General features: G+C 37.2%; 2 protein-coding genes across 6 annotated transcripts; both read right to left on the reverse strand.

Moving 5' to 3' along the window:
• Nucleotides 1–4,218: 4,218 nt before the first annotated feature.
• On the reverse strand, nucleotides 4,219–10,786 carry LOC104418380 (disease resistance protein RPV1). 4 transcript variants are annotated; one of them, XR_005546708.1, is made up of 6 exons: nucleotides 9,644–10,786; nucleotides 9,264–9,542; nucleotides 7,696–9,177; nucleotides 6,798–6,932; nucleotides 4,934–5,079; nucleotides 4,219–4,513 (listed from the first exon to the last, which is right to left on the reverse strand). XR_005546708.1 is itself a non-coding variant. In XM_039302716.1 (6 exons), exons 1-5 carry the CDS (start codon nucleotides 10,769–10,771, stop codon nucleotides 5,008–5,010), a joined length of 3,096 nt encoding a protein of 1,031 aa, XP_039158650.1. In that variant the 5' UTR covers nucleotides 10,772–10,786; the 3' UTR covers nucleotides 4,219–4,511; nucleotides 4,983–5,007. The 4 variants fall into 4 exon arrangements, 3 of the variants coding, with proteins under 3 accessions (XP_039158650.1, XP_039158651.1, XP_039158649.1); XM_039302716.1 differs by having other exon boundaries at nucleotides 4,219–4,511; nucleotides 4,983–5,079; XM_039302717.1 differs by lacking the exons at nucleotides 4,219–4,513; nucleotides 4,934–5,079 and adding an exon at nucleotides 5,131–6,390 and having other exon boundaries at nucleotides 7,696–8,784; nucleotides 8,821–9,177.
• A 687-nt stretch (nucleotides 10,787–11,473) lies between these two features.
• Nucleotides 11,474–12,759, reverse strand: LOC120288603 (TMV resistance protein N-like). 2 transcript variants are annotated; one of them, XM_039302719.1, is made up of 2 exons: nucleotides 12,508–12,759; nucleotides 11,474–12,075 (listed from the first exon to the last, which is right to left on the reverse strand). In XM_039302719.1, exon 2 carries the CDS (start codon nucleotides 11,990–11,992, stop codon nucleotides 11,495–11,497), a length of 498 nt encoding a protein of 165 aa, XP_039158653.1. In that variant the 5' UTR covers nucleotides 11,993–12,075; nucleotides 12,508–12,759; the 3' UTR covers nucleotides 11,474–11,494. The 2 variants fall into 2 exon arrangements, with proteins under 2 accessions (XP_039158653.1, XP_039158652.1); XM_039302718.1 differs by having other exon boundaries at nucleotides 11,474–12,063; nucleotides 12,508–12,758.
• Between the last annotated feature and the right edge of the window lie 2,508 nt (nucleotides 12,760–15,267).

A 15,267-nucleotide genomic window follows, 5' to 3' on the forward strand; every position in this document is an offset into this window, starting at 1 on the left:
ATATTCTATTAATATGCTAACGTGACCACATATTGGTTTAATGAGAGAGATCGAATAGGAAAGTACTGTAGCCGCAGACTACCCAATTACTAGTTGTGCATTTCACACGCATGCACACGTCCCCGCAATTGTTGAAAAGCCATTCAATATAGTTCATCTAGTGTTAACAAATTTTATTCACTCTTGGCCATGACAATATTGCTGCTACAACGTATTAGGAATTTATGCAAATATCTGAGCAGAAGATAAATGGATCGAGAAAAGAGGGCAAGCTGGAATAAATAGTCTAAAATCAAAACCAAAAGTCTAACTTCCCAATGTGTGTTTTCTTAAGGTTTCGGTGGACGACAAGTCATATAGCAATCAACAAGGAACAACTATAGAGAGGAAGAATGTGATTACTTTTTTCAATTTGATATCTTTGGACATCTTTCCCCGTTTCACTGGAAAGTGTGAAATATTGAATGTCTTATTGATATGGCTTGTTCAGTTATGCTGACTAACCAAGTTCTGGCACATGATAGGAAGCAGAGTTAGGAATTGAAGGCAATCATGTGTATTTATGAATTCAGCTTAAATGATTGCCAATACATTGTAAGATCATTAGTTTAATAAATTCTTTATGTTACTTAATTGCAGGAAGTATGAATGATCTCATGGAGGTATATTTGGAACTTGGGAAGAGCAATACCCACTTGAAATACTGTTTCTATAATGTTGGGAAAAGAGAAACTTGGACGTGTCTAATGCCAGGGCATAGCCCATGCCCCAGTGATTTGGGGCCTGCAATCTTGTTGTCAACCAAGAACTTAAGGCCAAAGAAGAAGGATGAAGAGATTCAGTTGAAGGAATCTAGTTGTCTTCCAACCGAGAACTTAAGGTCAGAGAATGAGAAAGATGAAGAGACTCACAAGTTGAAGGAAATATTGAAGGCAACAAAAGAGCAATTACAAAAGACAAATAGAGATGTACAAGAGTTACAGGCTCAAAAAGATGTCTACCATTATACATAATTGTCAGCATGTGGCGAACTTGAAGTGGTCTCACAAGATCTGGACTAGGAACTATGTCTTGAGCCATGAGGTGTGACTAATTTCATTGAACGTTAAAATAGTGAAAGGTGCTTTATTTACTAAATATCGAGTGTCCTAGATATTGGACACCAAGTGGTTTTAAAGGAAATATTGGTGGATAGACTTGAAACAGGAGTTTGGTATCAAGATCGCTTCAATGGAGCTTGAAAGTGGAATATAAATGTAGCATGGCGTATCCATGTTTTTCCTTTTTGCTGTGTCTAATCATGTTTTGGGCTTACTTTTCTTGTATTATGCCTTGTCCTTCTTGTTTAGTTTGAAATATATAAGTGATTGCCCCTATTAGTCACTACTGGGTGTTGCTCTTTCTTTCAAGGGTTCTAGATAGTTACTATTGAGCCCTCTTGTCCATCTCTGTTTGGATCTTGTAGTGTCACATTATCTTTTTTGTTGAAGAAATGTTGAAATGTTGCTCGTTTTGGCACTTGAGAGTGGTTGAGGGACACGGTCAAATGCTTGGAAATGGTCTCTGTTGATGCGTGGGTTTACTAGATTTTACTCGATACCATATGCTGATTATCTTGCACTGCTCTACTTTTGGCCCTCAATGCATTTATTTTTCTTCTTGCTCTTAAGGTAGGGTTCTATTTTCATAATTGAACTTCTCATGTTTACTGTGTTGGAGCAATGATTGTGATTTGTGAACTCTGCCTCTTGATTTACAGCCATTCAATATTTGTCGTAGTGTTTATAAGATGCTTTGGCCACTCATAACCTTGTTTTTTGCAATGAAGTGAATGGAGCTCCTCTGTTCATGTCTCTGCATATTTTTTCAAGTGATGGAAAATGTGGTTGATCACGTCTCGTTCATTTTTTTTTAATTAATAAGCTTTTAGTGCAATCACGTAACATCTTCTCTATGTTTTGATATGCTTTATAGATTGATTATGAACCCCTCTCTTCGTTAATTTTGTTACTTTTTGTGATCTAAGCTTTCTCTAAGTCCTTCTCCAGTCTGAATTATTGAAGGTTTAATTATGCGATGTTTAAGTGATCACTAATATGGTTTCTTGTGCCGGTTTCATGCCCATTATGCTTAGTCTTCTTTCCTATGCCTTCTGATTTGTAAGATGATGACCATCATAACACACAATAGAGATTTCCAAGCATCATTTGGTACTCGCCATCGTTGAGTCATGAGCCACACTTGAAGGGATGAGGTTAGTGTTATCTTCAAAGGTGTACTGTTCATTGTAAGCATTCTCACTATTAGTTTGTCATAAATGTCTACTTGTGGCTGTCGTTGAAGAACGCTCATTGAAAAGATTTTATAGCGATGATAGGACCTCTTTGATGTGCAGTTAAACCTTATGTTAGTGACCTGCAGCTGTATGTTCGGGCTGCAGCTAAAATTGCTTTAGAATGCAAAAAAGGAAAACACAGCGACATGGGGTATCCCTCTCCTGCTCTCTGAGCAATCTAGAGTCTAATACATAATGAATGCTGGTGAAAAATTGACTGACGTCCTCCAGTTTGTCTAGAGAAGTTTTTCATTATCACGCGAAGAAGGCACAAGTCCAAACGCTAGAAGTATTTGCCTTTTTGTTGTGATTTGTGTTCTGTGATTAAATGGGCTTTCCATAATCTTTATAAAGTCATCGATCCATTTGATTCATTTATGTTTTTTTTTTGGCAGCGTTTGCATCAATATTTGACAAAAGAAAAATAAAATTCAGAGTCTTAGTTGTTGTGTGACGCTTAATTTCTAGGAGGAGCAAGTCGAGCTTCATAACTCCCGAGTACCTTCATTTCTTGATTTTGTTTTTTTTCTTTTCAATTCTTGTGATTCTGATAGCCTGATCTTTAGCTAAGGCGAAACACCATATAACCGATCATATGTAATATTTTCACGAAATCCGAAAGCTTTTCTTATCGTATGTAAAATTTAAAGGAAGAATAAAGAGTGACAAATGGAAGATGAAAGGAAAGTTAAGAAAAGCCGGATGAGGTAATTTCTAAGAGTGAGTTTGGTTCAACTTTGTAAATGAGTTTTTGGTGCAATGCAAATGCGGAAAGCCAAAGTCCTTTGGGGAAATATAAATTGTATTTAATAAAAACTCTTTGTAAAGGGACTTTAGGTTTAAGTAGTGTTTGGTAGAAAATTTTTGCATAGGCTTTGGCTATTTTTTTATATTCTTTTATTGAAAAAGAACTCAAACCCTTTGTCAATGTCGGTGAGCCAAATTTGGCCTCGACGATCATTGGCTGAGATCTCCCAACCTTGAGCAACTTGGTGGCACACAACACAGGCAACCTTCACTCGGGTCGCGAGGGTCGCCTATGGTCACTAGACCTTTGGTCGAGGTCGCTTGGGAGGGGCGAACTTTGCCTACCCTTCACCGGCCACTTGTTGGCCCTTCAAGTGCAAGTTTTCCTAAACATCGGAAAAGCAATTTGAGCTTTTATTGCATTTGCATGCGCATGCACATGCATTCATTTAATTGACCTTTATATAATTTGTTTGTTTAAAATTTTTTTGCTAATCGCAATGTGTCGTAAAGCACTTGTTAAATAACTAATAGACTTGATCATGGATGTGCTCCTGGGGCCGTCCTAAATGGGCGGACTTAGCCAAGAAAAGTGACTTGCATGGACAAGCCTCGATATTCATTGGAGCTCAATGGATTTTTGGGCCTGCAATGGGCAATAGTGCTTAGGCGTAGGCCTGGCCCAAACCACCCGTTTACTAGTAATAAAATACTGTACCACTCGAGAACTTGATACAAATTTTGTTGGTCTGACTAGTCCCAAATCTTCCCAAGACTTCTTAGGTAATCGTTAGTAGCGTAAAACTGAAAATAAATCAAGATAAAAGTAACTAGATATATGTACGTAGAAATAAAACGCACGAGAGCTGAAAGAGTTTTCATATACATTTATATATTGTAATATTTGCTTGTGATTAGCTCACTCATTTCATGTGGTTTGCAAACCATGTAAATAATTTAAAGGATGCTAGGAAAATGAAAGAAAAATAGTACTTTATTTTTCCTAATATTTTTATGAGTTAGACATAGAGTTCAAGTTTCACATTGTGATTTAGTTTTTAAGTTATCAATAATCAAACTGAATCAAGTTTAATCTCAAGAGGATATGCTATATAGAGTCAAGCTTGAGCATGATATTGAGAAACTGAGTTTCGTCATACTCACAGCTGAATATCAAACCATCAACATCTAAAACATGCACATGTTCAAGCTTCACATTGTGATCTAGTTTTTAAGTTAAACTTTGGATCAACAAACTACTTCAAATCAATTTAACACCTTATCTTAGACACTTTTACTGCATTGACCCTCTAGATAATATGTCACTTCATTCCTCACATGCCAACAAGTGTGACACTAGTGGTCTTCAAATGTTCACAAGCCTCCGGCCTCTTAAAACATACGGACAAGTCCAATGAGAGCTTGGTTCCTGAAAAATAGAATTACAATCAATCTTTCAAGAAAGTTTCAGGAAAAAAATAACGTGATTAAACTATGCAGTCACATGAACCAGTATTACACATCAACTCACGTTTGCTGTGTTTAATCTATTTTTATTTTTTTATGAGAACTGAGATGGCGTTCAAGCTTCACAGTGTGATTTAGTGTTTTAAGTTTTGAATAATTGAAACAAATTGAGTTTAATCTCAAGCATGTAGACCATATAGAGTTGAACTCATGCACGGGGTTGAAAAACCAAATTCTGTCGTACTCAACAGTTCAATATCAAATTATCAATTTCAAGTTAAGAAATCATCAATTTCTAGTTAAACTTTGCATCCACAAACCACTTCAAATCAATTTATAGCTCGATTGTGCCTTTATGGCTTTTTTTTTTTTAATGAAATACACTATCTTAGACTCTTTAGTGCATTGGCCCACTAAATGATATGCTACTTACTTCCTGCATGCCGACAAGGATGACGCTAGTGGTCTTTAAAACAAAACAAGCCTCCAAAACATGTACAAGTCCCGTGTGAGCTTGGTTCCTGTGGTTCCTGACAAATAAATTAACAATCAATCTTTCGAGAAAATTTCAGAATAAGAATAGTATAATTAAACTATGCTGTCGAATCAACCGGTAATGCCTATCAACTTGTGTTTAGTGTGTTCAATCTATTTGTCATTGTATACTATATACAAGGAATAGAACCAAGATGTTATGAATTCCTCGAAAGGATACTGATGAAAATCAAATATATAGGTTTATTGCATTCCTTGAGATTGAAATATGAGAAATGATCTTTATATGATAGGAAAAAATATCACGTGAAAAGATAAATAAAACTGTGATTAAGGAACGGAATTGTGTGTGCAGATTCAAGACATCAATAGTTCAATTTCTTGCACCATCAAGACTTAACCCAGGCATCAAAAGTTAAATGAGTAGCAGAAACAGACTCCATCCAGGTTTTTGTTTCATTGCCAGAAGGGCTCCGAGAAACAAATTTAGCAACATGAAAGAAGAAAAAGGAATAGCAGCTTCCCAAAGTCGCAATTTAATGCTGATGATTGTAACACTGAAAACATGTTTTTTTTTCTTTTTTTTACCCAAAGCACACATGGACCTATACCAATAAAAGCTTCAGCAACTCAGACCAGATTGTCCTTGAAAATCGGCAAAAAATCGATAGCACTTGGATCGTCAAATTATGTAGGCCAGTTCAAGCTCTAAATTGAAAATATCCCAAATACAATATTAAAGAAATCGTATATTCATTGGATATTCTGGAGATTTTAAGTGACCAAACAGCACTTTAAGATGACACATTTCTTTTGACTCCCCAGTCCAAAAGATGGATTCATAATAATTTGAAATTGACTTTTCAGAAAATTTCAGAGGGGCGGCATGCATGATAATCAAGCCAAATCCCCAATTTTTTTCTAGCTGTTTCCAAAGCAAAGAACTGCACAATTGAGCTTTAAATATAAGTTGCTCCCAGCTTAATAAACCCAAACAAAATCATGCAAACAATCTGTGTTATTTTTCTGTTTTGTTTCGGACAATCCTATCTCTTCTTTTGCTACAACTAGTAAGATCGCAAGAACTGCCTATTTTTGTGCATATACTCATTGACATCACTCCCAAACTTCAGACCAATTCAATCCGCAAGAGAAAACACCTCAAATGAGTTCACATATCTCCACTGGGACGAAAGCAAAATACAAGAAAGGGGATTAAGCCTGATGTAGTGGCCGGTAACACCTTTGTTCAAGCCATTGGGCTAGGATGAAGAGGACCTAACATTGCCATCAACCTCATTGAGCACTTGCGCAAGGACTCCACATCGTTGCGCTCGTATGGGGGACTTGACGAAGAAGAAGGACTCTCAGATGAAGAATAGGAGGATTGATGAACAAGAAGCAGACTTGAAAAACAAGAATTAAACCATGGAGGCATGGACCAGAAAGACCGATGAAGAGGTGAGGAGAACTTAAGAAGAAAACTCCACAAATTAGGAGAAGTGAAGAAAACTGGAGAAGAAAACTCAGTTAGGGCTTGGAAATTTGGAGCAAACCTTAAACGGAGACATTTTTGCACACAAACCTTTTCTTTTAAGCTCTACACCGTGTAGGAGAGTGAAATGAAAAGAAAGAAAAAACGCACCGAATGCAATAAACCAAGTTTTTAAACTTTAGTACAGTTCCCACCAAATGCAACCAAACCAAGTGTTCAAACCTCAGGCATATGGCTAGTCTACCGATGGGAATTTACCTCAAATGGAGCCAGGAGTTCCTCCGTCTTTCCTGGTACATGCATTTGTTCTTGTGCGCTGCTCTCTGCATGCGAAAACAATGTTGAGGGCAAAAACTCTACGTCTACTAATGTAATCCGCAGACCCTCTCCATCCTGCAAAAACGGGGGACATTAACAAACCCAGGGCATTGTATATCACCATTTTTGTAGCCTCACCAAAGGAAGTACACCTAATTACCACATGTTGGCCCTACTCAAATTCAATTTGACAAAGAACTGACCAGACCAATTTTAAGACTCACAAACAACCGCATTTTATCCAAGTTCTTATTTCATTGCCTTAAGGGCTCCAAGCAACAAATTTGGCAACATGAAAGTAGAAAAATGAATTCTATCTTCCCTAAGTCACCATCTAATGCTGATGATTGTAACGCTGAAAACATGCATTTTTAACCCATAGCACGAATGGTGCTGTACCAGTAAAAGCTTTAGCACCAGAGACCAGACTGTCCTTGAAAATCAGCACTCCAAAAATCAATAGCACTTTGGATCATCAAATTATGTAGGCCAGTTCAAGCTCTAAATTGAAAATATCCTAAATACAACATTAAAGAAACCGTACATTCATTGGATATTCTGGAGATTCTAAGTGAACAAATAGCACTTTAAGTAAAGATGACACCTTTATTTTGACTCCCCAGTCCAAAAGATGGATTCATAATAATTTTGAAATTGACTTTTCGGAAAATTTCAGAGGGGCGGCATGCATGATAATCAAGCCAAATCCCCAATTTTTTTTAGCATTTTTCCCAAGCAGGGAAGCGCAAAATTGAGCATTAAATATAGTTGCTCCCACCTTCCTTAACCCAAACAATTCTTGAAATTATTGATGCAGCCTCTGAATTCTTTTGCTTACCTTGGGTATTTTCGGGAAACGGTAAATATTGCAATCATTTGGCAATTCGCTGGTCAATACATCAATTTGACTTTCCAACAATCGACAGCGAATAAGTCCCAATTCGTTCAAAAACTTTAACTTGTCGAGGCCCTCAACGATCCGTAGCTCAGGGCAAAATTCTAATTCCAAGGACTTGAGGTTCTTTAAGTTTGACAAACCACGAAGACTTTGCAAATGATCACCATAAAGCACCAAGTGTTCCAACGATTCTGACATACCAACAAATTGAATATCGAGTATCTTATGGTTTTCCTTTAGCCCGAGATACTGCAACTTATTGAAGACTCTTGATTCAAGGATCAATGAAGATTCATGAGAAGATTTCCCCCGTATCTCAACGTACATGAACCTTTTGAAGGACTCGCACCAATCGATATGCAAAAACTCCAACGATTCCAACACCCCAGCAATGTGGATTTCATCTAGTTTTGGGCAATTCCACATGGTGACGCGTTCCAGCATCTTCATGCCGGATAGAATGAATCTCTCGAGGGGTCCACCCTCATCAGTAACATAAAGTTCACTTAAATTTGGAAGCTGAAGCCCATTGAGTATAATCTCTTCCACTTGAGGGCGACGTAGCATTAAATTTGACAAATTCTTTAAGTTGGAGGAGAGTAACGTGATTGGATTGAATTTCTCAAGTTCTAGCTTTAATAGAGAAGAGGGAACTTGTATGAAGGGTTGCAAGTTCAGGTTAGACAAATGGAGTTGGCTAAGGCGATGAAGGGAAGCCAACTCTATGGGAGCAGGGACATGGAGGAAACACAATCTCAACTGTTCCAGTTTGGATAATTTCCCGATCCACCTTGACTCACCGGTATGAATTATATCTTGTTTGCCATATTCAAAGCCGCCATATAGGTCCAACTCAACCAAATTAGTAAGGTTTGAGAGGTCTGGGACAACTTGCAATGACATAGAGAACACTTCCAAATGCGTTAAACTTATTGGGAGTGCCGGCAACTCTCTAATTTCATATAAATCTCTTAACACCAGTCTTTGCAGCTGCGAAAGTAAGCCAATTTCAGAAGGAAGTTGACCTTTCAAATTGGCATTACCCCGAGACGGTACACTTTCCTCAGTCGATCCTCCACTTGAAAGCTCCAACTCCCGTAATGATTTCCACTTAAATATGGAATCCGGTAGTTCTTTCATTTCATGACGCACCCTTAAAATGAAGCGCTCTAGATTCTGTAGGTCCCCGATTTCTTCAGGCAAACCAAGCAGATAACACTCATCAACCGTTAACTCTATCAAACACTCATCAACCGTTAACTCTATCAAATGCTTTAACTTCCCAATAGAGCTGTCAATTGTCTTTAAACCACGGCAATTCTGAAAAGTAAGCCGCTCTAAAGTTGAGCATCCCGATAAGTCTTGTGTTGTGGTTATGTGACGACACCAACTAAGTTCAAGAACTTTCAATTTTCTTGTCTCCTGTAAAAAAGTGAATGCATTATCCAATGGAGGAACAGTTCAAATGTTGCTTTCAAGGACATAATAGAAATAAGCATATGACGCACCTTTATTAGGCTCCCTAATTTCATATCGTCTAAACTGGCAATACTTGAAAATTGAAGGACAACGACATTCTTTAAGCACATATTGGTCAGCTCACTTTTTAAATCAAAAGCCCTCCTCCAGTCAATCCATCTTAATTTGGGAAAACAATCCATTAGATCGCCAACAAAGGTTCCTCCCCCAAGTTTAAGGAACCTTAGCTTTTCAAACCTTCCAATCTCTTCACTTTTGAATACTTGTTCATTCAACAAGTCTAGTTCCATTGCTTCAACGTTCTTCATCTGTAAATGAGAGCAAGAAACTAGTATTCAGCATTCTATGAAAAGTATTAAAACCAAGAAGAAAAAAGAGAATCCATCAATTATCTCAATAAGTTTTCCACCTTCTTTGTTTTTATTGTATCAAGGACTTCATCCTTAATCCATAACCTACTACGCTCTTCAGGATTCATCGGATTTTCGTTATGAACAATTCCCCTTCCGAGATCTCTTAACTGATCGTGCATCAAAAACTCATTGTGCTTTCCAATCTTTATCAAGGACTTGTTTTTTAGCACCTCAATTCCAAAAAGTGGGAAAAGTTTACAATCCTGCCACATGTAAATTGCATTCGTCTTTTCCTCACCAATGAAAAAGCATGCAATATCTAGAAAAATTTGTTGTTGCTCAAAAGTCAATGCATCATAGCTAACTTTCAACACTTGGAAAACACCCTGTGGAGGTGCTTTGCGTAACTCGTCCAATTTTTCTTTCCATAGTTCTTGTGTCTTATTTTTCAGCAATGAACCAATTACTACAATAGTCAAAGGAAGTCTTCCGGTAGCAGATACAATTTTCTTTGAAATAACACAGTCATCCTCTTGAGGAGAGTCACTATTAAATGCATGTCTACTGAAGAGCTGAAAAGCATGATCACTACTCATCACCTTCATTTCATATCTTAAAATTTCATACTTTGGTCCACTGATTTGCAAAACATCCTCATTTCTAGTAGTAATCAGTACTCTAGAACCTGAAAACAAAGCACATTTTCCAACTAATTTCTCCACTTGTTCGCTTTTATCAACATCATCCAGTACAATTAAGACCTTCTTATGGCGAAGTGTATCTTCGATCCTCTTCATTCCATCGTCAATTGCATCAATGTTTCTTGTTCCTGCGGCATTTCCTATTTCAGATAGTAACTTATTTTGTAATCCAACCAAGCCATCAGTTCTTGACGACTTTTCTCGAACATCTTCAAGAAAGCAGCAACACTTTCCAAAGTGGGTAGAAAGTTCATTGAACACGACCTTGGCGAGAGTTGTTTTACCGATACCCCCCATGCCATGAATTTGGATGAGCCGTCCACCTCCAGAGCCTACATCTAACAAATTGTTTACCGCTACCACTTGATCATCAATTCCAATTAAATGTTCGATCCACGTAGACTTTTGCTTTGTCTTCAACTTCTTCACAACCTCTTCAACGACCAACAATGAGTTCCCTTGGCTGTCATGAAGGAAAACCATTTCAATAGGGGAAAATTGCAGGGAATAAAAAAAAAATTCTAAATTTCATATGGGATACAATTCCATCAGACTTCGACCGAATCTCCTTTTTATTTTGTTCATTTCCTAGCAGTTGATGTTATTCAATTGCATCTACTTAATTGCACAATAATTGGATAACTAATGGGACATCAACAATCAAGATGTTTCTTCTCAAATTTTGTACTGAATGTAAGGATTTCTTAGTTATCACTTTTGATAACTTGACATTTGTAATTTGATGTGTTGTGCAAACCTTATGTGTACTTGATCTTGTAAAATTCCAAAATAACACCAAGCATGCATAAAACAAACATTTTGACAAGAATGATGGAATTGACCCTGAAGGATTTCAGATTTGATTTTTCTAGCTAATTCTGTGTAACCATAAAAAATATGAATCTACATCACTTTCAAAGGCACGTTTCATTCACATTGCTAGGTGCCACGAGTTGCATTGTGTCATGACGAAAATTGACGATCCCAACATGTGATTAGCAATTTTCAAATTATGTTAATCTTCTTTGTGCAAGATGAATGTACAACTATTTATGCATCGCGAACAATTTTAGTAGCTCTAGCATGATTCTTATGTTTTTGGATTCTCTTCTCCTACATTTAGTATGTTCCATCTTTCTATGAATTAATATTTTGCAACCAGGAAAAAGAAATTAGGGAAAATAAAGATCTTAGAATGCAGCAAGCTCACCCGTTGTATTTCTTGACTTCCCACCCCTTTATTGCATCAACCTCCTTCAAAGCCTCTCTCCAAGAATCTACTTGTTCAGTGCTCAAGTTCTTCTCACGCTCCAAGTTGAGTATCGCATTGCGATACAATGGAGTTTTCAGCTTAACATCGTCGGGTTCCACATCAAAGAAAATAGGCAGGATCCCTTTATGCCAGCTGGACTTGGAAGCATTCTCCACAATCTGCGCGAGCTCGCGCAGACACCAGTGGCTTGAAGCATAGGTTCGAGAGAAGATGGGGATGTAGATGCTAGAGTTGTTGATCACTCTCTGGAGTGCTCCATCAATTCTTTCACCAACACGAAGCTCTTCATCATCTCGAAAGACATAGATGCCAGCATCGGTCAAGCTATGGTAGAGGCAGTCGGTAAATCCATCACGAGTGTCGGGTCCTCTAAAGCTCAGGAACACTTGATACTCACTTCCTGACGATGTTCCTGCCTCTGAACTCCCCATTTTAAACTTTAGCTTTAGCAGCTCTCTCCCTCCCTCGCTCGTGGGTGAACAAGATAGGCCTTCGCCCTTGGCTGATTGAAGGTCTCAACCACAAACATATCGCGTAAATATATCATGAGTGAGGTTACCAATGATCAGAGAAAAGCATAAAAAATACTATCGCAGACTATTATATAAATTCAGTTACAGAATAACAAAAAAGAAGCACGTATGTAAATGACCGTATTATATTCAAACTCCGAATGATCCATATCATTTGTAAGTCAAATTTTTGGAAAGGTTGAGATTAGCCTGCAATCTTCTCATAAATCCACTTGTCTATTCTTGTTAAGAAGCTGATCAGGGAGACTTTGGTCCAATTATACAGGAGGGAACGCACAAAAATACAAATTGGTATATCAGTCCCGACGACCAGATCCGTCCTCGATCGTGGACACCGCACTCATTCTGAGCAAGGCTTTCATGAAACCGAACTCTTCAAGGCAAATCCAGAACAAGTCAGAAGAGAATCGTACCGTGTTCGTGGTCACTGCTGCCGGGAAAGGGCTTCGTGAAGATGAAGATCGATGGCTCCTGGTCCTGGCTAGCCGATTCGTCAGAGGGTTCGTTGCCGGAGTCGCTCGGGACGACCGGGGACGTTGATCGCTGGGTTTGAGAAGAAGATCGTGGCCTCCTCTGCTCTGCACTCGGAAAAACTAGCCCTCAAAGAAGTGTTTGTCGGTGGCTGTGCGACGAAAGGAAGCTCGAAGACTTTTAAGTCTTCCAAGTTCCAAGCGATCTGAGAGTGCCTTCAAGCTGTATGTACGGTGCATGGGCCCTCCGGTGTTTAATTTTAGACAATTGAATTTTCTCAAATTGTTTCTTGTCGAGAACAAAAAAGTATTTGCGGCAAAATAATAGTTGCTAAGGAAAAAAAAAATGCCTACGACACGGAATTGATCTTAAAGTACTATTCCTATAGCACCTAACCAAATCCACCTTCGTTAGGAGAGATAATTATCAAAAGAGTAATAAATTTTATCATACAAATATTAATTCAGTACTATTTTTTTTTTTTAATTTTGCTAATATAACTTTAAACCTTTGTACAAAAAATTCTAAATTATGCCTACTACGATATATTTATCTTAAATTTTTTATAACATCAAAAATTCCAAATTTGTATTTATTTGACACATTATATTTATCCCAAACTTTTTCTTGTGACACTAAAAATTTTAAACTTGTAGATATATAACAGATTTGCCTCAAAAATATGGTGTCGCAAAAAAACTTTAGGGTTTTTTATGCTAGAAAAAAAGATTTGAGGTAAATGTGTTACCCTATGACACATTTTAGAAATTATCTGTAAAATTTCTATGCATAGAGTAGCTTGCTTGATGTGTCAACCGTTATCAGGCACAGTACTTCGATGCGAACTTGAGAAGGACAATAATGCACTCGAAAAGGTTAAAAAGAAACGCCAAGGAAACCCTCGCATGTGCTTACTTTATGGAAGTGAAGCAAATCAATAGTCGACAAAAAGTTGAAGGGAGGCATGAAGTTCCTAAAAATGCCAAACAACTTTATAGAAACTAGGTCGGAAGGTGCCCTTGCTTTTCCTAAAATAAATAAATAAAAATTAAAACCAACCTGCCTTTTGAGGCAAGCACATAAAATTCTCTATGGAGGCTTGTTCCATTTTTCAATTCTAACCATTAGAAAGGGCATCCGGAAAACACAAACATAATTCAAGGAGGCGGCTTATATTTTGCATATATCTCCGTGCGTGCATATAATTTAGGCGATGTGATTATAGCACGAATCATGAAATTGATTGGATACTCTTAATTACTCAATACTCGATATCAATAGGAAACAACAAACAACCTAATTTCTATATATCTCCAAGTGTGCAAAGAATTTTGATTCAAGTTTAGCTCCCTACATTTTCTAGCACAAGTTGATCTCTTTGAAATGGATTAAAATGATGACTACATATGTGCAAACACTTTAGAATCTTCACAAGAGTGGAAGAAAGAATATAGTCAAGGGCTATATCTTAAGAAGGAACAAGCTTAACTCGTGATTATTCCCTTTAGTCGATCTACATCTTTGATTGAAGGTAAAATCTCTCATTTTCCATAAGCTTATTGAATCGACATAGAAGGAGAAAAATAAATGAAGTGCAAGCTCTACTGATGTCATGACGATTGTAAGTGGGGGCAATTATGCTGTTTTCAAACTCTCAAGCAACCCTCATCAACGGTTCCACACCCTATGAATTTCTTTTTTTCTTCAGTTTTTGTCTCCTTTTATTTAGGTTTTCTTTGATTTTTTAAATAATTTCTTTGGTCTTTCTTCACTTCATTAGCACCAATGTAGAAAGAAATTACAAAGTGCCACATCCAATTTTGGAATCTACATTAGCAAATTTGGTTATGAGTCTATCATAAGGATTAAATTGTAACCAACAAAAAAACATTTAGGACTTGATTGCACATTCGGCCAATTTTGTAAATTTAGTCATGAATTTTTGTGTAAACTTTCCATATAGTCGTTTGATCAACTTTTCCTAAAAGTTGCTCTACGTTAGCAATTTCAAACGAGGTGTGCAATTCCTTTATTCATTAGGGACAAGTTTAACCTTATCACTCATTGACCTTCGTACACCTCGCCATCAAAAGAGTTTGCAAGGATCCAAAGAAAGTTTCTTATAACATTAAAATCCTCCTTTATCCTAAACATTGTCGATTCCAACCTTTCATCCACCTTTTGACTAACTAGAATGAGCTGGGAATTTTATATACTATTTTACATTAAACCGCCTTCAAATAAATGTACAAGTTTGGAGTTTTTGGTAGTAAAAAATTAGTTTATAATAAATTTGTCACATATATACTAATTTGGAGTTTTATGTGGTATTGATTTTTTACTATTTAAGGTTTTTGTGACATGGTGACAATTTGTTACATTGTGACAAGCTCACTGGTGAAAGTATAAAAGTGTGTATTATCCTCGTGTGAGGTAGGGATTTGGGCCAATGAGAAGGAGCTGCGTAGCATAGAATTTCAAACTATATACGTATAAATATCCTTGATTGGAGAGTATCGGTGTTTCTTAGATGTGGACCATAATGTCAGTAATTGGCAAGAAGGACTACTTTGAAATTTCGCACCAAGGTTTATGTTGACATCTGAATTTTTGTCAACGTTTTAAATATCCATTCATTTTACAAAAATATAAAAAATATAAAAAGGGGAGATAAAAAAATTGTCACAAAATTCGAGCCCACA

This window comes from Eucalyptus grandis, chromosome 9 (genome assembly GCF_016545825.1).
Source record: "Eucalyptus grandis isolate ANBG69807.140 chromosome 9, ASM1654582v1, whole genome shotgun sequence".
NCBI classification, from domain to species: domain Eukaryota; kingdom Viridiplantae; phylum Streptophyta; class Magnoliopsida; order Myrtales; family Myrtaceae; genus Eucalyptus; species Eucalyptus grandis.